The sequence below is a fragment of the Chiloscyllium punctatum genome, chromosome 27, assembly GCF_047496795.1.
Source record: "Chiloscyllium punctatum isolate Juve2018m chromosome 27, sChiPun1.3, whole genome shotgun sequence".
Taxonomy (NCBI): Eukaryota; Metazoa; Chordata; class Chondrichthyes; order Orectolobiformes; family Hemiscylliidae; genus Chiloscyllium; species Chiloscyllium punctatum.
In genome coordinates this window covers 10,858,459-10,882,962 of record NC_092765.1, presented here as the reverse complement: position 1 = coordinate 10,882,962, position 24,504 = coordinate 10,858,459, and the positions used below count along the sequence as shown (strand labels likewise).

Genomic DNA, 24,504 nt, shown 5'->3' with positions numbered 1-24,504 from the left:
GGGATTGTCAGTCTGTGCATATATGTACCACCCTCTGTGTGAGAAAGTTGCTCCTCAGTTCCCTTGTAAATCTTTCCCCTCTCACCTTTAACCTATGCCCTCTAGTTTTAGACTCCCCTATCCTGGGAAAATAATATTTTGGCTATTCACCTTAACTATACCTCTCATAATTTTATAAACCTCAATAACGTCAGCCTCTTACGCCCCAGGGGAAAAAATTCTTAACCTATCAGCCTCTCCTTATAACTCAAAACTTCCAGTCACAGTAACATCCTGTAAATCTTTTTGCATCCTGAAATAACTCCAAGTCAGTAAATTATTTGTAGAACTTCCAGACTCCAAATATGGCCACCAAACCTTCTTTCTCTAGCTGGGTGAATTTAAGCTCTGTATTAGCCAAAGTCCTGGATGCATATGGTGGTGTGTGTTAATCTCCATTTGGCTACCTGTGGTTAAAACTATCCCTATACTGTATGGAAAGGCATTGCACATCAATGCCAAATCTTGCATGGGATTATAATGTGCCAACATTTTAGAGAATGATAGCTGTTTCTTCACTTCATTGAAAGCTGTGGCTTGGCTACTTGACCATTTCCAGGGCTGACCTTTTTTTAAGAGTTGATGCAAAGGTGCCAGGATGGAGGCCAGGTTATGTATAAACTTTCCATCAGTTCACTAGCCCAAGGAAAGACAAAAGCTCTGGTACAGGCATGGGAGCAGGGGCATCTTTGAGCATACTCACTTTATCTTCCAATGGGTGTATCTAGGTCTTATCAACTCTGTATCCCAAGTAGATCACTTTTGGTGTCTGGGACACCGTTTTCCTTTCTAAGACATAAGCCTCCCTGGGAGAAGGGTCGAAGAACTATGTCCAAGTTCTCTAAGGGCTCCATATTGGTCTTCCTTGCTATTTGCATGTCATCTAGATAAATGGCAACCTGGAGTTGACCTTGTAGAATATTCTCCATCGTCCACTGAAAAATTACACAGACTGCCAATTCCCCAAAATGGTAGTCTCTATATTGGTACAAACCTTTATGGTATTAATTGTAGCATGCTTTTGGGAATCCTCATCTAATCACAATTCTAAATACGCATGGCTCATAAGCAGCTTTGTGAAGGACAGCCAGCTTTGCATATAAATTTTCTATGCGAGGGATTGGGTCTTTTTATCCAGCTGTGAAAAGTGGTTTACCGATTGTTTAAAATCCCCACAAAGATGAACCGACCCATCATGCTTCACAATCGGTACGACCAGTTCTGTCCACTCCGTAAACTGGACTGATTTTATAATTCCCTGTTTTCCATTCTTGTGATTTCTGCCTCTAGTTTTGGCTGTAAAGCAAATTGCACTGGGCAGGGCTTGAAGAATCGTGGAATTGCTTCCTGGTCAACATTCAAGGTGGCCTTAGCTCTGTCATCTTAGAAATTCTCAGATCACACGTATATTGCAAACAAAAAACACTTTATTGTAATTATGCCGGTGAGAGATCAATAGTCAATAATAGAGTATCAATCATAGATATCCCTGAATATGCTAATAAAATAGCTTTAATTCTTAGTAAAGAGGCAGCATAATTATAACCTTAATGTGCATAATCATATCGTTTTACTCCAATTCCCACCATAAAATGTGTCTTAATTAGGTTCTCATGAGACAATTAATATGTTGGTGTTGTTTCACATAAAATAAACAATACTGTTAATGTAGTATTATTTGTGCCACTGTATGTGAACTAGATAATTACTTCTGCTATTGTTATTTCACATAGATGACACCACATAATTGGCTTTGTTTAACCTATGTCATAGATAATGCCGATGTTAGAATCAGCATTCTTATCATTAGGTTATAACAACTGTCTGGGAAAGAGACAGATATTAGATTATGCCAAGACTTATACATTGCTTCATCCATTCTCATGGTCACTGAGTTCAGCCATTTTAAAAGTCCAGTTATTATTATAAAATGCAGACTTGCAAAATCAAGGATTTTAGCTATTATTTCTTCAATACTTTATCAGCTCCTTTCATAGTCATTAGATCTTCCTGAAAAACTTCTCGGTATTTAATTAGGATTTCACTCAGGCAGCCATTTTCTAATCAAAAAACATTGAGTCAATTGAGGTGAATCTTTCTCAACCAATTTCACCCCATCAAGCTTGGGCCCAAAACGTTTACTACAAAGAGTGATAATTGAACCAGCTGCTTCTTATAAGAGACTGGAACCAAAGTTGTACTCTTAATCTGTAGGCGTTCCCTGGTATAGATTCTCATTATAGTTGGCGTCCTATGCACACTTAAGCATTGAAGTCCAGAGCAAATTTTGTTCAACACTGGTTCTGCAATCACTGAAACACTCATAACAGTATTGAGCTCCATTAGGACTAGGTGAATACTTAACCAGACGTTTATTATGATGTTGCTAAGCAATTTAAGGTTCCAAATAAAATGTAGGTGGTCTTCCAGAGTGTGCTTTCTCCTGAATATCGACCTATGAGTTCTCTTACTCAACTTAGGTCTCGTGGGACTCTTTTGCTGTCTCGAGTCCATGAACCAGCAGCAAATACAATGACTTGTGGATCCTGAAGAAAATTTTAATTGTTTGGATGAGGCTTGGTTTGGCTTTGCTTTGGGGTTTTGCTGTGGGTTAGAGTCCCTTTCTCTAGTGAGGCTATGCAATTGCCTTCTCTCGAGTGGTGTTCTCCAAGCTCAATCAGACTGTCAAGGAAGAACATTTTCATCAGGACACTTTCCAATTCTAATGCTCCACTTGCTGCAATTTCCAAAATAAAGCCAGTTGTAGCGCCTGCTTGAAGTCCAGTCAGACTTCAGCTAGTAGGCACTTTTGCATGGTTACTTCATTAATCCCACATACCAAACAATCTCTCAAGAACTTAAAGAGAGTGGGGCGTACAGTTTACATTGCATAGGAGGTGTGCAAAGCAAGATCAATATTAACAAGATCAATGTTATTTGAAGTTAGGGAGTCCATTTATCAGTCAATTAACAGCAGGGAAGAAACTGTTCTTGAACCTGTTTCTTCAGGAGCATGCTTTTTTCTTATCACCACTGAAATAACTCCACAGTGGCCAGAATCCTGTCACCAAATCACCCTTAGTTTACACATGGAGAGTCCTTGACATAGCTCTCAGCCTGAGCAGGCAGTCTGACACTCCTGTTCTTGTCTGTCAGCCAAAGCTCCCTGACTAGACTAGATTAAGAGCCCAATTAGAGAACTCATATTCTATGAGGTCCACCTGGTTGACCTTGTTTCAATCACTGCACCCTTTCCAGTTTAATAACATCCTTCCTATAGCAGGGTGACCAGAATTGTAGGCAACACTCCAAATATGGCCATTCCAGTGTCTTGTATAGCATAATATGACGTCCCAGCTCTTGTACTCAATGCTTTGATCAATGAAGCGAAGCATGCAAATGCCTTCTTCACCACCCTGTCTAACTGTGATGCCATTTTCAAGGAACCATATGCCTCCATGGTAGCACCAGACTCTGTTTGTGATGGGGGGATTCATCCTCAGATGTTCAACTGACATTTTCAGAACATCCTAACATTCTACTTGAAAATGAAATGTATGTTCAAAACAATACTCGTTAAACTCAGTGATGTTGCTACGGGTTTATAATAAAATGAAACAAGTACAGGGCCCTAAGAACCTCCTGCTGCAAATGCAACTTGGAGGTTGATATCAACAGGGCAGGGTCATAGAGACTTTTTTGATCAGGAAATAATCAGGAAAATAATCAGGAAATAATAGGATAGTTATGGAAGGGGATTTTAACTTTCCAAACATCAACTGGGACTGCCATAGTGTTAAAGGTTTAGATGGAGAGGAATTTCTTAAGTGTGTACAGACAATTTTCTGATTCAGTATGTGGATGTACCTACTAGAGAACGTGCAAAACTTGACCTACTCTTGGGAAACAAGGCAGGGCAGGTGACTGAGGTGTCGGTGGGGGAGCACTTTGGGGCCAGCGAACATAATTCTATTCATTTTAAAATCGATGGAAAAGGATAGACCAGATCTAAAAGTTGAAGCTCTAAATTGGAGAAAGGCCAATTTTGACGGTATTCGGCAAGAACTTTTCGAAAGCTGATTGGAGGCAGATGTTTGCAGGTAAAGGGATGGCTGGAAAATCGGAACCCTTCAGAAATGAGATAACAAGAATCCAGAGAAAGTATATTCCTGTCAGGGTGAAAGGGAAGGCTGGTAGGTATAGGGAATGCTGGATGACTAAAGAAATTGAGGGTTTGGTTAAGAAAAAGAAAGAAGCATATGTCAGGTATAGACAGGATAGATCGAGTGAATCCTTAGAGTATAAAGGAAGTAGGAGTATACTTAAGAGGGAAATCAGGAGGGCAAAACAGGGACATGAGATAGCGTTGGCAAATACGATTAAGGAAAATCCAAAGGGTTTTTACAAATATATTAAAGGACAAAAGGGTAACTAGGGAGAGACTAGGGCCTCTCAAATATCAGCAAGGCGGCCTTGGGGGAGATGCCAATGGGGGAGATACTAAATCAATATTTTGCATCAGTATTTACTGTGGAAAAGGATATGGAAGATATAGACTGTAGGGAAATAGATGGTGACATCTTGCTAAATGTCCAGATTACAGAGGAGGAAGTGCTGGATGTCTTGAAACGGTTAAAGGTGGATAAATCCCCAGGACCTAATTAGGTATACCCAAGAACTCTGTGGGAAGCTAGAAAAGTGATTGCTGGGCCTATTGCTGAGATATTTGTATCATCGATAGTCACAGGTGAGGTGCTGGAAGACTGGAGGTTAGCAAACGTGATGCCACTGTTTAAGAAGGGTGGTAAAGACAAGCCAGGGAACTATAGACCAGTGAGCCTGACCTCAATGGTGGGCAAGTTGTTGGAGGGAATCCTGAGGGACAGGATATACATGTATTTGGAAAGGCAAGGACTGATTCGGGATAGTCAACATGGCCTTGTGCATAGGAAATCATGTCTCACAAACTTGATTGAGTTTTTTGAAGAAGTAACAAAGAAGATTGATGAGGGCAGAGCAGTAGATGTGATCTATATGGACTTCAGGAAGGCGTTTGACAAGGTTCCCCATGGGAGACTGACTGGCAAGGTTAGATCTCATGGAATACAAGGAGAACTAGCCATTTGGATACAGAACTGGCTCAAAGGTAGAAGACAGAGGGTGGTGGTGGAGGGTTGTTTTTCAGACTGGAGGTCTGGGACCAGTGGAGTGCCACAAGGATCTACTTTTTGTCATTTACATAAATGATTTGGATGTGAGCATAAGGGGTACAGTTAGTAAGTTTGCAGATGACACCAAAATTGGAGGTGTAGGGACAGCGAAGAAGGTTACCACAGATTACAGCAGGATTTTGACCAGATGGGCCAATGGGCTGAGAAGTGGCAGATGGAGTTTAATTCAGATAAATGTGAGATGCTGCATTTTGGGAAAGCAAATCTTAGCAGGACTTATACACTGAATGGTAAGGTCCTAGGGAGTGTTGCTGAACAAAGAGATCTTGGAGTGCAGGTTCATAGCTTCTTGAAAGTGGAGTCGCAGGTAGAAAGGATAGTGAAGAAGGCGTTTTGTATGCTTTCCTTTATTGGTCAGAATATTGAGTACAGGAGTTGGTAGGTCATGTTGCGGCTGTACAGGACATTGGTTAGGACACTGTTGGAATATTGCATGCAATTCTGGTCTCCTTCCTATCAGAAAGATGTTGTGAAACTTGAAAGGGTTCAGAAAAGATTTACAAGGATGTCGCCAGGGTTGGAGGATCTGAGCTATAGGGAGAGGCTGAACAGGCTGGAGCTGTTTTCCCTAGAGCGTCGGAGGCTAAGGGGTGACCTTATAGAGGTTTACAAAATTATGAGGGGCATGGATAGGATAAATAGGGAAAGTCTTTTCCCTAGGGTCGGGGAATCCAGAACTAGAGGGCATAGATTTAGGGTGAGAGGGGAAAGATATAATAGAGACCTAAGGGGCAACATTTTCACACAGAGGGTGGCACGTGTATGGAATGAGCTCCCAGAGGATGTGGTGGAGGCTGGTACAATTGCAACATTTAAGAGGCATTTGGATGGGTATATGAATAGGATGGGTTTGGAGGGATATGGGCCGGGTGCTGGCAGGTGGGACTAGATTGCGTTGGGATATCTGGTCGACATGGATGGGTTGGACCGAAGGGTCTGTTTCCATGCTGTACATCTCTATGACTCACATCTCTGATACCTCACAAACGGCGCAGGAGCAAAACATATCCAGCCCCTCACAACAGCCAAAAGGTGATCAGAAGCCATACTTGTTCCCCCTCCACCTAATGTCGGAGAAATCTCAGAGTTCAAGATGGATGTAACCTCAATACTATTTACCACCTGAAGAGGAGGAGGAAACTCTCTCAAGATGCTCCAGGCAGAAGAGCGTCTCTATCTGAGTCCGAGTGGAGGAACCAGACCTGGGAGAAAATGTCCCAGGAGAAACTACAAGACAAGGTATAGGCCTGCATCCATGGATTTAGGGAGGGAGGGATGAATTGACTGGAGCAAGAGCCAAGTAGATCTCATTGAAAATGAGATTCTTAATTGACCCCAGATAACAACTCCAATCACGAAGTCCTGGCTGACATATAAACAGGTGATTCAAAGGGTCTCCTCATTCTGGGGAATGACTGCGAGCTGGCTGGTCGGACACCTTGCGCTGTGCACGTGTAAATAAAGGGTGACTTGGTGATGCGATACCGGCCTCTGTGCAGTTATTTCAGATTCATAAGAAGGGAAAGAAATAGAGTAGAAGAGAGAGAGTTAGCCAGAAATATGAAGTAAGATAGTAAGAGTTGCTGTAGATGTTTTTTAAAAGCGTCAACAAAGTGGTCCTATAGGAGATGAGTCTCAGGAATTAATTATGGAAAGTAAGGAAATGGCAGATGAATTGAATAAGTAGAAAATTACAACTATCAGGGAAGTAGTACTAGACAAATTGTTAAAGCTATAGAATGATAAGTTTCCAAGACCTGATGGACCAGCTTACTTTATCAAATGATCTTAAAAGAAGTGGTGAGGGAAATAATTGATGCATTAGCTTTCATTTGCCTACATGTCAAAACTGGAGAGAGACAGCAAGAAAGTACAAGTCAGGTAGTTATGGTTAACTAAACAAAAACTTAGAAAATAGCATCAAACTTAAAGAAGAATCATGTGTTTTTATTTGACGTTTCATACGATTGAAGTTCTTTTGATTTGATCTAATTTATTATTGTCACATGTTGGACTTATAGCAAAAGCATTGTTTTGCATGATATCCAGACAAATCATACCTTACATAAGTGCATCAAGGTAGTAGAACACAATGCAGAATACAACTATAGAGAAGGTGCAAAGAAAGGTCAGCTCTAATATGAGAGGTCCTATTTTAGTTAACCATTGCTACTTGGCATGTAGTTTCCAGCTTTCTGTTTCCATCCTGTTTTGTTTAAAGAAATTCCATGTCATAGACAAAATAGAGTCATACATTTATACAACATGGAAACAGACCCTTTTGATGCAACTCGTCCACGCCAACCAGATATCCCAATCTGACCCAGTGCCATTCACCAGCATTTGGGCCATATCTTTCTAAGCACTTCTAATTCATGTACCCAACCAAATGCCTTTTAAATGTTGTAATTGTACCCGCCTCCACCACTTCCTCTCTAAGCTTATTCCATAGATACACCACCCTCTGTGTGAAAAAATTACCCCAGAGGTCCTTTATAAATATTTCCCCCGACACAAACCTATGTTCTCTAGTTTTGGACATCACCACCTTAGAAAAAGAGACCTTGGCTATTTACCCTATCCATGGCCGTCATGATTTTCAAACATTCTGTAAGGTCACCCCTCAGCCTCTGATGCTCCAGGGAAAAAAGCCTCAGCCTATTCTGTTAGATGCAATTGTGATCCATTTTATGGCAGGGACATAAAGAAAAATCATATTTAACAAACTTATTGTGAGGTCTTTGTAGAAGTAACTTCCTGTAGTAGCTAAAGGGAAATTAGTGAATATACTGTTCTTACATTGTGGGATACAACAGTAACATTGAATGAAAGGCAGGATGACTTTGCACACAGGAACGGATGCCCAGCTCACAGACTGGAGTAGGCTGCATCTCAAGGATGTTCACTTGGTTTTTTAGAAATCATTCACTAAGAACTATGACTTAGAACTAGAACACCACCATCACCATCCATGGATATGGTTCTGTCCCACCAGCAGAGGTGGCGGGCACAGTGTTATACAGTTGGGAGGATGTTACCCTGGGAGTCCTGGTTTTGAAATTTGAATATTTTGGTAAATCTTAGTCGGGGGTTTTATCAGACCAGTATTATAGAAGAGAAAGTAAAAGATAAGTTAGAGAAAGGAGTTGGAAATTGTTGTTCATTAATTATTCTCTGTTAGACTTTAAAAAAATGTTGTTAATTTTTATTTTAAATAGTGACCTTTGGGATAGTTCTTAGCCTCTTGAGTTTTCACAGATTACAGCATGGGGTGAATCTTTTCTGTGTATCGGATTTAAACTGGCAGAGGGTTTTACCCCATGTCATAACAATTTGGGGGCTTTCGTCCAAGATTTGAATTGGTTTAGACAGATTTAAATAGATTTGGGGGTACAAAAATTCCCAGCAGATTTAAACACTTGCAGGTTAGTGTCTTAGCTCTTTAAATAAAACATAGGTGAGACAATTTGTTTCATACCAGTGATTTGTGGTTGATTAAATACGAAGTGAGCGAAATTGCTCCTTAAATTGCTAAAGAGGTTCTGGGATTTGAGGACGATTCTCAGGTTTGCCAAGAAAGTTTAAAAGGAAGGAAAAATGCCATACTTTAGAATTAGCAAAGCAGTTAGATTTGGGTTTAACCAAGGACAAAAATAAAGCTGAAATTGTAGGGGAGTTACTCAAACACTTAGGTGTGTCAGAGAAACAGACAAATGCAGTAGCGGTAGAAAAACGTAACTTATAATTGAGGAGAATGGAGCTAGAAGATAAACAAGGAGAGAGGGAAAGAGAGAGAGAGGAAAAGAGAGAGAGAGAGAGGAAAAAGAGAAAGAGACATTCTTAGCTGAGCAAAGAGAGAGAATTTGAACTTGAGAAGTTACAACTTAGTCAGCAAAGTCAAGTTAACAGGATGGTGATTAAAAGAGAAGGCAGTGATATATACAAATATGTCAAAACCCTGCCACATTTTGATGAGAAAGATGTTGAAGCCTCCTTTATCCCATTTGAAAAACTGGCTAGGCAGATGGAGTGGTCCGAGGATTTATGGGTCATGCTAATTCAGACTAAACTGGTAGGCAGAGCTAGTGAGGTATTTGCTGTGCTGTCAGATGAGGTGTCAAGAGATCATGAAGAGGTTAAACAAGCTATTTTAGGTGCTTGTGAAGCACATAAACAGTGGTTCAAAAACATAAAGAAAGAACCAGGTCAGACTTATGCTGAGTTCGAAAGAATTAAACATAATCATGTTGAGAGATGGATGCGTGCTTTAAAAATAGATAGGACCTTTGAGGCTCTAAGAGACATCATTCTGCTGGAAGAGTTTAAAAACTCACTTATAGAGATAATAAGAATTCACAAGAATAGAAATTTCAGGAAGTGAGAAGGGCAGCAGAATTAGCAGATGAGTCCATGGTGCATAAGACAAGCTTCCAGCCAGAATTTTGACTTGTGAGGGATAGAAGTTGGGAGAATGGGAGGTCCTTTACTCCCAAACCAAGAGTAGAGAACATGTAAGAATTTACAACAGATTAAAAAAAGACGTACAAGAGGGTAGAAAGGAGGTGAAAGGCCTCAGGTGTTTCTACTGTGGTAAAGTGGCACACATAAAGTCACAGCGCTGGTTGTTAAAGAAAGGCACTGTGGGAAAAGATGTGGTAAAAGAAGCTAAGCCAGTGGCATTAGTGAAGGGAGTAAAAGAGACCCCAACAAGAGCTGAAGAGCTGCAGAAGAGTACACAGCCTAGGCAGGGGCTGAGTATAGAGTTAGTACCTGATCTCAACTTTACCCACAGAGGTGAATTCTTTAACTCCAAAAGAACAGGGGGAGAAGGACAAGAAGTGATAATTTTGAGCGATATAGAATCTAACCAGTCACTGATTCTAAGAGATGAGTGAATATGGACTCTTTTAGATCAGTTGCCTGAGATTGTGATAATCTATGGGATAAATGGACAGAAATTTAGCGTAGCCCTATGTAAGATCAAGTTGGAGTGCCAACTCAAGATTGGGGAGGGTACAATGGGATTGACTGACAGATTGTCAGTTCCAGGAATTCAGATTGTTTTTGGTAATAATTTGGCAGGATCCAAGGTGGGAGTGATACCCTTGTTGTGAAAAAGCCCAAGGAAGACCAAGAAACTGAGGAGTTAAAACAAATATCCTGGTATTTTCCCAGACTGTTAGTAACAAGATCCCAGTATCATAAATCACAGCATGAAGTAAGAACTAAAAAGAGAAAGATGAAGGAACTGAGGTTCAGTTAGCAGGCACCCTGTTTGACATAATGGTGCTGGAAAAACCTGAACATTCAGAGGGTAAAAGATGTGTTTAGTCCTGAAAGGCTAAGTGACTTGCAACAGCAAGACAAAGTGATAAAAGATGTATATGTCAATGCGTACTCCGAATAGGTGGCAGAGAATATGCTGGAGGGTTATTATCTGAAAGATAAAACCCCAAGACAGAAATGAAGACCATGGCAGGTTACTGCAGAGGAGAAATGGGCCCAAGTGTTACCAGTTGCATACAGACAGGAGGTGTTATGGGTAGCACATGAACTACTTGTAGGAGGTCACCCAAGGGTACAAAAGACTCAGGTTAAGGTACAAAAACATTGATATTGGCCTGGAAAGCACAAGGACGTGGTGAACTTCTGCTGTACATGTCATACATGCCAAATGGTAAGTAAACCGGCGCCTTTATTGCAATTCCTGCATTTGAAGTGTAGGTCCCCTTCCAAGAACTAAAAGGGGGAGCCAGTACTTGTTAACCATAATGGATGTGTCTACTAGATTTTCAGAGACAATTCCATCATGGAGTATCAAGGCAAAAAGGGTCGTAGAGGAGTTAGGTTTCTTCACATGGTTGGGGGAACCAGAGAGATTCAGCCGCACCAATGGTCAAAGTTTACTGTTAGGCTGTTTAAGGAGGTTATGGATAGCTTAGGTATATAGCACTTTAAATCCAGTGTGCATCATCCTGAATCCCAGAGAGCTTTAGAAAGGTGGCATCAGACCTTGAAGACCATGTTAAGAGCATACAGTCAGGATTACCCAAATGATGTAGATCAAGGTATCCCATTTGTATTGTTTGCATGTAGAGATGCCCCAAATGAATCTACTCAGTTTACTCCCTTCGAGTTAATATTCAGTCATGAAGTGAGAGGACCTTTGAAATTAATTAAAGAAAAATTGACTGGACTAAAGTCAGAGATCTCACACTTAGATTATTTATTGGAGATGAGGAAGAGACTAAATCAAGTAAGTGAGTTAATTTAACAGCACTTAAAGAAGGCACAGTATAGAATGAAGCATTTAAAGGGTCTGAGACTCAGGCATTTTCCTGAGAGGATGGTACTGTAACCAGTGATAGGAGATCCCTTCAAAGTCAGCTTTAGTGGTCCCTATCAAATTGAGAAAAAGTTGAGTCAGGTGAGCTATCTATTAAAAATGCCAGATGGAAAAAAGGGTACCGGCTATGTCATGTGAACATGTTGAAACTGTATTGTACGAGAAAGAAACAACTGGAGAAACAGGTGTTAGTTACTGTCCCACAGAGTGAGGAATTAAATCCAGATGATGTGGATTTTGATGTGCCTCAAAATAAGTTAAAAAATGAAGAAGTCCTTGAGGAGTGGGATAGGTTAGTAAGCTATCTGTCTCATGAGAATAGAACACATTGAAAGATTTGTTACTGCAGTATAAGAACATATGTAAGTATCAGTTGGGGAGGACTAATGCTATTGTACATGAAGTAGACATAGGAAATACAACACCCCTATCAGCTTAATCCTTTCAAAGCCAGACAGGTCCAAATAGAGGTGGAGGCCATGCTTGATGAGGATATCATTGAATCAAGCCAGGAGCGAGTGGTGTTCGCCAATCATCTTAGTTCCCAAACTAGATGGGACTCAACAATTCTGCGTGGATTGTCAGAAGGTCAGCACCATTACAAAATTGGACTTCTATCCATTTCCTAGATTGTATCGAGAAGTCAGACAAGCCAGTTACATCACCAAGTTGGACTAAATGCATTATTTCTGGCAGATCCTTTATCAGAGATGGCAAAATAAATTTCTGCATTTGTAACCCAAAATTAGATTACTTACAGTGTGGAAACAGGCCCTTCGGCCCAACAAGTCCACACCGACCCACAACCCACCCAGACCCATTCCCCTACACCTAACACTACGGGCAATTTAGCATAGCCAATTCACCGAACCTGCACATTTTTTGGATTGTGGGAGGAAACCCACGCAGACATGGGGAGAATGTGCAAACTCCACACAGTCAGTCACCTGAGGTGGGAATTGAACCCGGGTCTCTGGTGCTGTGAGGCAACAGTGCTAACCACTGTGCCACCGTGCCGCCCATGAAAATGGCCTATATCAATTTAAAGTGATGCCATTTGGAATGAAGAACGCACCCACCACATTCCAAAGACTCATGAACACTGTTGTGGTTGGGTTAACAAACTGTGCAGTCTAAATGGCCAATGTAGTGATCTTTAGTAAGTCCTGGAAGGATCACATGGTATAGTTGGCAGAGCTCTTTGAATGACTACAAGTAGCAAAAATGGTAATACACTTAAACAAAACTGAATTCGCGAAAGTAGAGGTGACATTCATGGAACACAACATCCATCATAGAAGGTTGAACCTCTCAGAACACAAGGTCAAAGGCCGTTGAGGAATTTCCATGACCAACCTCGAAGGCAGAGGTACTTTGATTCTTAGGCCTCAGCAGATTCTTTCCAAAGTTTGTTCCAAACTTCAGCAGTGTAGTGGCACCATTAACAGACTTGCTGAAGAAGAACACAACATTTCAGTGGATAGAACAATGCCAGGAGGCATTCAACCATTTGAAATCAATATGAACCATCAAACCAGTTTTAGCTACACCAAACTTTTCAAAATCTTTGTAAGTCGCCATGGATGCGAATGACATAGGAGTTGAAGCTGTACTGCCAAGATGATGATTGGATTGAACTGCCAACTCATTACTTTTCGAAGAAACTCAACATCCAGCAGAGAAAATACTCCATGATCGAAAAAGAACTATTGAGTTTGGTACTGGCCTTACAACGTTTTAGTGTATATGTCACGGATAATATATCGGAGATGATTGTGTACATGGATCACAATCCTCTTACCTTCTTAGAATGCTTTAAAGACAAGAATATAAGACTATTTAATTGGAGTCTTATGTTACAGATTTTTAGTTTAAAAATCGTACATGAAGCAGCTCATAAGTATGTAATCACAGATGCGTTAACACGAGTTTAACTAATAAAGTTAAGATGAGATTTGTATTTATTCAATGTTATTTATATAGGAAGAAGTTGAGGTGAACTTAGATTAAAGTTATCTATAAGTATTGTGTTTAAAGAATAGAAAAAAAATGAAGCCATCTTTTCATTATGATGGTTTATTTTTTCTTAAGTGGGGAGGCGTTATGAAAGGGTTCGGGGTATTGTACCTCTAAGAGAGATGAAGGACTAAGCAAGCACACAGAGTTCTGGAGAATTTACAATGTAACATTTGGACCAGCAGCTAGCAGTAGCTGGGTTGTTATGAGACAAAAAAAAACAAATTCAAATTCGGCCAGTTTAATTTATGGCCCAAGATACTAAACTCCAATCAAGTGTGAATTTTGTATTTTGACACAATTAAAACCGATGAAATCATCTGATATTTTGGGATATGAGACCGGGAAAAATTGAACAGTTGGGAGAGAACTGCCAAGCCATTATCGTATGCAGACTGCCCACAGTATAGCTCTCTTAAAGTGTATCTTAATCTATCAACGATCTGTGAAACAGTAACCCTGAGAAGAAGAGACAGAGAAAGATACAAAAGAGAATATTTGATAGCTGGCTGGTTTTGAAATTTCAATTTTTTTGGTAAATCTTTATCAGACCAGTATTATAGAAGGGAAAGTAAAAGATAAGTTAGAGAAAGGAGTTGTAAATAGTTATTGTCCGTTTTTAAAAAAAAAGTTGTTAATTTTTACTTTAGTGACCTTTGGGAAGTTCTTGGCCTCTCAAATTTTCACAGATTACAGCACAGGGTGAATCTCTTCTGTGTGTTGGGTTTAAATTAGCAGAGGAGCTTATCCTGTGTCATAACACAGTCAGTAGTCTTTGTCCCCAAGTTATGTTGTTGAGATGATCCTTTTGCCTCTTCTGCTGGCTAGCACATTGCTTTAGTCATCTTTCAGATACTTCCACTAATTGGTAAGAGACACAAGGTGGCTAGTTCCCTTGTAAATAGTCATCGATTTATCAGTTAGAAGTCACAGCTTTGTAACAATTGTTGCAGAAAAGATAAATTGGCTTACTTCAGGTTTACAGTGAGTTTTGATTATAGATACCATTGTTATGGACTCCACCAAACCCCCGTAAAATATTGAGAAGATAGTCTAGACCCTAACTTTTTCTTATTTTAAAAGGTTATTGCAAGGTGTTGGGACTGGTCAAACTACCAGATTTGAAGCAAAACACACTTCACTCATACATTACAGTTAAAATACAACAAAAGGAAAATGAAAGGGAAGAAGTGGTTTAGCTGTAACTCCGGCAAAACACTTAGCCAAATAGTATATCCAGTAACTATTACTAGTTAACTGTTCCAGTATAGCAATATCCCATGAACAGCCCCTTTACAAAGGCAAATTCAGAAAAACAGATGATCTCACATGCAACTTCAGTAACAGGAAGAGAACCATTAGCTTTTAGCTGTAATTAAGAAAGGAAAAGAACTTCCACATCCTCAAGACCTCAGCAGCAACTGCTACTCAAACAAAAACTCCTGCTTCTGTGGGAGCTTGACCCCACCTATTCAGGCTGCCTTGAATCCTCTCTTCCAAAAAAAGACAAAATACACCTCTTAAAGCCATAGTATCATCACACCAGTGAGACTATTCCTGAGCTGGGGATGAATCAAACATTTTTTCTTTCTCTCTGTAACTTGTACCCAGTTCCAAGGCTTTCAGTTACCTGAGAAGTAGTCACACTCCGTTGGCAGGCAATATGGTTTGTCTTCGATAATTGCTCATTAGTCCATAAACCAATCAACTTCTCTTTGATAGCAAAAGCTGCATTTGTAGCTCCTTGACTCCAACTTATCTGCAATTATTGGTTGTACATGCAATTGTTTCCACAATGCCTGCAATACTTTGAAAACTGGTGCCACCTTTTCATTCACTGTATTTTAAAACACCTCTTTCTTTTACAGTCTCCAACTTTTAAAAACACAAAATAAGAAAACACAGTTCTCACAAGAATGCAAAGATGCACAAAGAAAGTTATCAAAAGAACTCCACAACTATCTGATGAAGGAACAGCACTCCAAAAGCTCGTGCTTCCAAATAAACCTGTTGGACTATAACCTGGTGTTGTGTGATTTTTAACTTTGTACACCCCAGTCCAACACCGGCATCTCCAAATCATCAAAGGAACTGCATACCTGATGTATAATGATTACATGTGGTTATGTATTCATAGAATCATACAGTAGAGAAGAGGCCCTTCAGCCCATCAAGTTTTTACTTATAAAAATGAGTATAAATCTACAGTAGGAGAAAGTGAGGACTGCAGATGCTGGAGATCAGAGCTTAAAAATGTGTTGCTGGAAAAGCGCAGCAGGTCAGGCAGCATCCAAGGAGCAGGAGAATCGACATTTCAGGCATAAGCCCTTCTTCAGGAATCCTGAAGAAGGGCTTATGCCCAAAATGTCAATTCCCCTGTTCCTTTGATGCTGCCTGACCTGCTGTGCTTTTCCAGCAACACATTTTTAAGCATAAATCTACAGTAGTCTCTCTTGCCAGCGTTTGGCCTGTAGCTTCATATTTATGACATTTTAAGGACTCACTCAAGTACTTTTTAGAGGTTTCGAGGTTTCCTATCTCAGCTACCCTTCCAGGCAGTGCATTCCAGATTCCAGTCTTTTACACAGAGGGTGATAAGTGGCTGGAACATGCTGCCAGGGGAGGTAGTAGAAGCAGATATGATTGCAATGTTTAAAAGGCATTTAGACAGACACATTAATATGCAGGGAATAAAGTGATATGGACCATGTACTTTAGTTTAGAATAGCATCATGGTCAGCATAGGCATAGTGGGCTGAAGAGCCTGTTCCTGTGGTGCACTGTTCTATCTTCTATGTTCCATGTCCTCAATACAAGATAATGAAAAAAATGAAAAAGAAATAAGGAGGGAGAAGATTAAATAGGAGGGCAAGGTAGCTAGTAATATAAAAGAAAATTGCAAGCGTTTCTTTAGATATGTAAAGGACAAAAGAGAGGGAAAAATTGGCATTAGACTGCTGGAAAATGACGCTGCAGAAGTAGTAATGGGAACAAAGAAATGGCTGAGGAACTGAATAATTACTTTGCATCAGTCATCAAGGTGGAAGACACAAGTTATAGCCCAAAAATTCAAGAGAGTTGGGTTGCCATCAGTAAGGAGAAGGTGCTAGAAAAACTGAAAGGTTTGAAGGTGGGTAAATTACTTTGATCAGATAGACTCGACCCAAAGTTCTGAAGGAGATAGCTCAAGAGATAGTGGAGGTGTTAGTGGTGATCTTTCAGGAATGACTGGAGTCAGGGTGGATCCCAGAGGATTGGAAAATTGCTAATGTAACTCCGCTGTTTAAGAGAACAGTAAGATAAAATACAGAAAATTACAGGCTGATTAGCCTAATCTTGGTCGTTAATAAGATTTTGGAGTCCATTGTGAAGGATAAGATTTATGAATACATGGAAGTAAATGGTAAAGCTGGACAAAGTCAGCATGGCTTCATCAATGGGGCATCATACTTGATAAACCTGTAAGAATTCTTTGAGGAGGAATCAAGCAGGCTAAGGAGAGCCAATGGATGTTATCTACCTGGTCTTCAAGAAGGCTTTTGACAAAGTACTACACAAGAAGCTGCTGAGTGAGATAAGGGTTCATGGTATTAGAGGTAAGGTGCTAACATGGATAGAAGTTTGGCTGTCTGGTAGACAGCAAAGGGGGAGATAAAAGGGTCCTTCTCAGGATGGCAGCCAGTGACTAGTGGTGTTCCACTAGGATCAGTGATGAGCCGTTTGTGAGGTATCAGCTTTCTTATGATCCACGTGGAGTTATAGAGTCATAGAGATGTACAGCATGGAAACAGACCCTTCAATCCAACCCGTCCATGCTGACCAGATATCCCAACCCAATCTAGTCCCACCTGCCAGCACCCGGCCCATATCCCTCCAAACCCTCCCTATTCCTTTTAATGCCTTTTAAATGTTGCAATTGTGCCAGCCTCCACCACTTCCTCTGGCAGCTCATTCCATACACATACCATCCTCTGCGTGAAAAAGCTGCCCCTTAGGTCCATTTTATATCTTTCCCCTCTCACTCTAAACCTATGCCCTCTAGACATGATTTCCCATGCACAAAACCATGTTGACTATCCCTAATCAGTCCTTGCCTTTCCAAATACATGCACATCCTATCCCTCAGGATTTCCTCCAACAACTTGCCCACCACTGAGGTAAGGCTCACTGGTCTATAGTTCCCTGGCTTGTTCTCACAACCCTTCTTAAACACCTGTGACTATCAATGATACAAATATCTCAGCAAAAGGCCCAGCAATCACATCTCTAGCTTCCCACAGAGTTCTAGGGTACAACTGATCAGCTTCTGGGGATTTATTCACCTGTATGCGTTTCAAGACACCAAACACTTCCTCCTCTGTAATATGGACATTTTGCAAGGTGTCACCATCTATTTTGCTACTTTCTATATCTTCTATATCCTTTTCCACAATAAATACTGAGGCAAAATACTCATTTAGTATCTCCCCCATTTTTTGTGGCTCCACACAAAGGCCACCTTGCTGATCTTTGAGGGGCCCTATTCTCTCTCTTGTTACCCTTTTGTCCTTAATATATTTGTAAAAACTCTTTGGATTCTCCTTAACTCTATTGCCAAAGCTATTTCATGTCCCTGTTTTGCCCTCCTTATTTCCCTCTTAAGTATACTCCTATGCCTTTATACTCTTCTAAGGATTCACTCGATCTATCCTGACATGTGCTTCCTTCTTTTTCTTAACCAAACCCTCAATTTCTTTAGTCATCCAGCATTCCCTACACCTACCAGCCTTTCCTTTCACCCTAACAGGAATATAAGTTCTTTGAATTCTCGTTATCTCATTTCTGAAGGCTTCCCATCTTCCAGCCGTCCCTTTACCTGTGAACATCTGCCCCCAATCCGCTTTTGAAAGTTCTTGCCTAATACGGTCAAAATTGACCTTTCTCCAATTTAGAGCTTCAACTTTTAGATCTGGTTTATCCTTTTCCATCACTATTTTAAATCTAATAGGATTATGGTCTCTGGCCCCAAAGTGCTCCCCCACTGACACCTCAGTCACCTGCCCTGCTTTATTTCCCAAGAATAGGTCAAGTTCTGCACTTTCTCTAGAAGGTACATCCACATACTGAATCAGAAAAGTTTAGTTGAGGCTTCCTCAGTAAATGTTTTTAAAGCTAAGTAAATGAATTAAGGGTTATAATGAGAGGATGGGTAAGTGGAGCTGAGGCCAAGCAAAGATCAGCCATGACCTTATTGAATGGTGGAGCAGGCTCAAAGGGCTGAACTGCCTACTCCTGCTCCGATTTCTTACGTTCTTATGTTATGTTAGTACTATTGATTCTGCTTCCACTCTCCCTTTAAACAGTGCTTTTTAGATCATCATAACTATCTGAGTCACAAAAAAAGTTCCCTCATCTCTTCCTTCAGACTTTTAGTCATAACAGTGGAAAGACAGAAGAGATTGTTTACTTACTGCAGGTGGAATCCGCGATCAGTATATCATCTAATGCGATATAACCTCTTTGTTCCGGCAAGATGACTGCTTCAAAAATAACCTGGTATCAATTAGAATCAAATAACATCATTAAGTCACATAATAAATTGTTATGGTTGCAGACAGATGGATAGTTGTGAAAGATTTGCAAATGAAAAGCTGATGAGTCCAAGAGTTATCTGAAATTAGTAAAGTTTTATCTCAATTATTTCGAAATGCAACTGCTAACATTTGGCCAAAATCTTTTATTTTTAATGGGCATTTATAGTACAAAAGGAGACAACTGGGCCCATTTTTCCTTGCCAATCATCTAAGATCTGAATGTACTCATCCCATTTTACAGCATTTAGACCAGAGCCTTGGAAGCTATGACAACATGAGTGAATATTTAAATATTACTTAGTATTTCTTTCTTTTTTTTTCCTTTGGTTTGAACAGTGTTCAGCTGCATGAGCAGCTACTACCACTGCTGTTGCTGCAGCAGCCTGTGCCTTGCCCACAACTGAACACTTTCTGGTGCCTGGGCCTGCCTCAACTGTTGATGCTTGGGATCCACCTACACCTGGGATTGCTACTGTTGCTGCCTGGAACCTGGGGCCTGCCTGCACTGTTGCTACCCTAGACTTGCTTTGACCATTGCTGCTTGGGACTTGCTGAGGGCCCCCCTGAACTGAAGGCTGTTGCTGCTGTCTGGACCCAACCTGCACTCAGGATTACTGCTTTCTGGGCCCTGCCAACACCTGGGTCTGTTACTGTTATTACTACCTGGGCCTAATCTCTCTGCTGTCGCCAGGGCCAAGGCACCTAGGACTGTTGCTGCTACAGCCCCAACCTCCTTGTCATGACCACCTTTGCCTGAGGCCCACACAGGAAGGAACACCAGGGCCACCCAGCAGCACACTATGGCAAGCCTGAAAGCAGCAGGCCCTAGCCGCACCTATGTTGAGAAGCTGCTGCCTTAAGCTTGACTGCTGCAAACCCTGCTACACCTCCTACCCCCTTCAGGCATCTGACCAAACACCTGGGGGTGAAGGCCTATCCCCATCGCAACATGATTATTGAGGCTTGCAGTTAAGCCATGGCTAGTGTGGTTGGCCATCTGGCCATCATTGCTATAGCCCACATGTACAGGAAAGTCGTATTCTTCCTTAGGACTGAGCAGGTGGTCCATTTGGCTATGCAGAAGGGGCTCACTGTGGGCAGGACATTCCTCTCCGTCGACCCATTGGAGGTCACTGCCTGGAGGATCATGATTTCCAATGTCCTGCCCCTCATTGCCAATGAACTCCTTCTCCCCCATCTCTAAACTCTAGGGGAGATCCAGTCAAGTGTGCAACTGCTTCCGCTCAGTCTGAAGAACCCTGTCCTCCAGCATGTCTACTCCTTCCAATGCCAGGTGTTCACTTGCCTGACCTGGGGGGATACCACAGTGGGCTCATTTACCCTCCTCCATGAGGGAACAGCCTACAGCGTCTTCTGGATGATAGACTGTGCGGTGTCATCTGTGCCATGAGGTGGGGCACATAAGGAAGAACTGCCCCACCCAGAAGGTTGTCCAGCCCACACCAACAGCTGCAGGTGGTGCTGCCGCACCAACTTCCCCCCCTCCCAGGACAACACCACAAGCCCTGTCAGCAGGGGCTACTGGTACCTTGGCCTCTGGTGGGAAGGGGGGTGAGTGTCCGGCTGAGTGGGGCAGGTTTGGGAAACTCCGGTGTTGTGGGGAGGGCCTTGGGTACAGGTTCCCTAAGAGTTGTCACCTCCCTTGTCACCATCAAGCACAGGGTCTGGGGGTATAGGTTCCCTGGGGATCGGTGCCATGGGGTGGGGTTCAGGAACCTGGTCCCACCACCCACCAGCACCTGACATTACAAGAGCAGGATAGGAAGTGATACAAATGGCTCTCCCTGCCCTTGCCATGCCCCCTGTATTCCCCCCAGCCAAGAGTGTTCCTGGAGATGTGGGGGAGGGGGGGCGGGGGTGAGAAAGCCTTGGGTCATGTGAACACCAAGGTGGGCAGAGAAGGGAAGGCCCATAAATTACCCCCTCTCCCTGGGGAAGAGGTGCTGCCTCCTGGAGGGGAGAGAGTTCCTGGGAACACTCCAGCGGTACTGTCCCTCCCCAGGGGATGAATCCACGGTGTCTCCTGCCTGTCTCGAACCATGGCCCAGCCTGCCTGAACCTCTGGGAGCTGCAGTAGGTTATTCTGTTGCTGCTGTTCCACCAGCCCCCAGGGATGGAATAGAACACAAAGTGGCCCACGGTGCGGGCTGTAGTATTTTAAATACCGGGAGGTTATTGAGTGGTGAAGGGGAGGGCGATGTTATCTTCACTCCTCCCTCCTGGACTCTTTCCAGTCCCCTTGGCCCTGGGAGAGCACCTTTTTCCCAAGGAGCCGAGCATTCAAGTGTCGGGTGAGGAGTGGGGCCACAAGCCTCCGCTGCCCAATGATTGGACCTTGCATTCTGGGAAGGGGTGCGTTGAAGAAGTTACCACCAGGGACACTGGGGGTCGGATTGCTGGGGGCTTGAGGCTAGTTGGTGGTGCCGGGCCAGCCCCCACTATGCCTGTGGGGGAGGGGCTGGCAACTGAGGGTGACTTCCTGGTGGAGAGTTCGGGTTCAGCGATGGGCACTGGGGACGAAGCAGAGTCCATCTCCAGCGAAGTTGTTGAGTCCCAGGTGCCCCCCACCTAGCTCCTCCTCATCCCTCCCGAGGAGCTCCTGGAATTTGTCAAGGAAACTCATAGTCACCGGGACAGAGCCCAACTGCCACTGAACCGCTGGAACTCCTTCGAGCAAGTGTACTTGGCCCAGGCTTCTCGCCAAGCATCTGGACTGTATTCAAATGAGCAAAAGAGTGTTAGAAAATTCCTGGGTGCAGTCCTGGGGAGGTTGAAGGACTTCTGTGCCCCCTCTCCTCCTCCCAGTAACTGGTTTAATTGTATTGGTGGTGGTTGCACAACCCTGCTGACATGAAGACTATCATAGCCAGCCTCAAAATTAACAGCAGCAGGGAGTCACAGTGCAGATTCCAGACCGTTTTGGGCCTTCAGAAAGGAAGGATGTGGTGTGCTTCCTGCAAGTTACCCCAGGAGACAAAGTCACCTGGCATTTGGAGTGGCAAGGTGCGGGGGGGGGGGAGCCCACAGGAGTCACCTCACCCGCAGATCAGGCTGGGTAGCTATCTTGTTGGCCCTGCATTTTCAGCCGGAGATCTTGGGGGTCAGCGAGCCTGTGCCAGGCTGTTTGCTTCATCTGACAATTCGGCTGGGTGGGGGGGGGGGGGGGGGGCACGGTGCTTCAGTTTGTGAACGTCTACGTTCCTTTAGTTGGACCAAGGCAAATGCACTTCTACAGAGAACTGTCCGCTCATCTCTCCTCTGCTGACGAAGGCCAGTGTGTTGTCCTCGGTGGAGATTTTAACTGCATCCTTGAGGACTGGGACCGTGGTGATGCCCGGTCTGGTTTAGCATCTGGAAGGAATTTGGGGGACTTCGTCAACTCCTTCGACCTGTTGGACATCTAGTGAAATCTCCATCCTGATTCTATCGCCTTCACCTTCGTGAGGCCTGGAGTTGGAGTGTCCAGAATCGACCGCCTGCACTTTTTGTGGGCGTACACCTCCTGCTTTTCAGAGACCTCCATGCGGCAGGTGCTGTGCACAGACCCACACCTGGTGTGGGTGGAACTCCTTCCATTTGGCGCCTGACTCAAGTCCACATAGTGGCACTTTAACTACCCACTGTTGGAGGATGAGCAGTTCTGAGGCCAGTTTCAGCGGTTCTGGGCCAGCCAAAGAAGGAAGTGGGGAAGCTTCCCTCCCTGACACTCTGGTGGGATGTAGGCAAGGTTCATATCTGCATTTTCTGTCAGGAGTATGCGAGGGGGTCAACAAAGAGGTGGAAATCCATGATTGAGAAGTTGGAGAAGTAGGTATTCGATCTGGAGTCACGTCTCGGTCAGCCTGATGTGGACCCAACCCTGCGGTGAGTGTACAAAGCGAAGAAGGCCACGCTCTGGGACCTGCAGGTCATTGGGTCCCAGGGCATGTACGTGAGGTCATGGATCCGGCTCCTCCAGGACCTGGACCGTGGCTCTTCCTCATTCTACTTGCTGGAAAAAAGGCGCGGCACCAGTCAACAGCTCCTTGTGCTGTTGGCTGACAACTGGTCCCTCATCTCTGATCTGGAGGGTATCAGGGCCCAAATTCACTCCTATTACATGGTCCTGTTCTCTCCAGATCCGTTGGGCGAGGATACTTGCAGAGTTCTGCAGGAGGATCTGCCACAGCTCAGCCCAGAGGATGCTGGAAGGCACGACAATCCCGTCATTTTAGAGAAGCTGATCAGTGCCCTCGAGTGGCTCTCAAGGGGCAAGTCCCTGGGGCTGGATAGGCTGACTGGAGTTTTTCAGGGCATTCTGGGATGTCCTAGGGGAGTGTCTAAATGCTGGAGAGATGCCCCTTTCTTGGTGAAGGGTGGTCATTGTCCTGTTGCCAAAGAAGGGAGACCTTCATTTCTCGAAGAATAGGCATCCAGGCTCCCTCCATGGCATGGATTACAAAATTTTCACCAGGGTGTTGACTTCTTGCCGGGCTTCTGTATTAGCCTACATGATTCACCCGGACCAGTCCTACTCAGTCCCAGGCCGGAGAAAACACGACAACGTCCACTGGTCTGGGACCTGTTCCATTTCTGTTGACACGCTGGTCTGCTGAGCGCCTACCTGTCCCTCAACAAGGAGAAGGTGCTCGACAGGGTCGGTCACTAATATCTGCTCGGGACTGTTCAGGCATTCGAGTTTGGGAAGCAGTCAATGCCTGGATCTGACTTTTGTACACCGCAGAGTGTCTGGTTAAAGCTAACAGGTCCCTGACTGCGCCCCTTCATTTTGGAAGAGGAACACATCAGGGCTGCTCCTTGTCTGGCCAGCTGTATTCCCTGTGCGTGGTGGCTTTCCTGTGCCTCTTGTGGAAGAGGTCTTTGGGGCTAGTTCTGTCCTGCGCAGGCATGGGGGTGGTCCTCTCTGCTTATGCTGATTTATGTGCTCCTCACTTTCACCGACCCGGCTGACCTGGGGAGGATGCGCGAGTGCCAGGCGGTGTACCCAGCGGCGTCTTCCGCCAGGATCAACTGGGCCAAGTGTTCCGGACTACTGGTCAGTCCGTGGCGGGTAGACTCTCTGCCGGAGGAGTTATGGGGGTTCAGCTGGAGTACCACCCATCTCCTCTACCTGGGGGTCTACCTCAGCCCGGCTGAGGAATCCTGGCTGGCCAACTGGCAGGAGCTGGAGGCCAAAGTCTCAGCTCACTTAGGCCGCTGGACAGGACTGCTCAGTGTGCTGGCTCATAGGAGTCGAGTGCTGGTCATAAACCAGTTGGTGGTTGCCATGTTGTGGTAC

General features: G+C 43.5%; 1 protein-coding gene across 1 annotated transcript in view; it reads right to left on the bottom strand.

The window, feature by feature from the left end:
- LOC140453410 (receptor-type tyrosine-protein phosphatase U-like) overlaps positions 1 to 24,504 on the bottom strand; it is a 476,064-nt gene that overhangs the window by 302,540 nt on the left and 149,020 nt on the right. Inside the window, exon 8 of the mRNA XM_072548057.1 lies at positions 19,083 to 19,164. Within this exon, the coding sequence (XP_072404158.1) occupies positions 19,083 to 19,164 (82 nt within the window). The remainder of the gene's footprint in view (positions 1 to 19,082; positions 19,165 to 24,504) is intronic.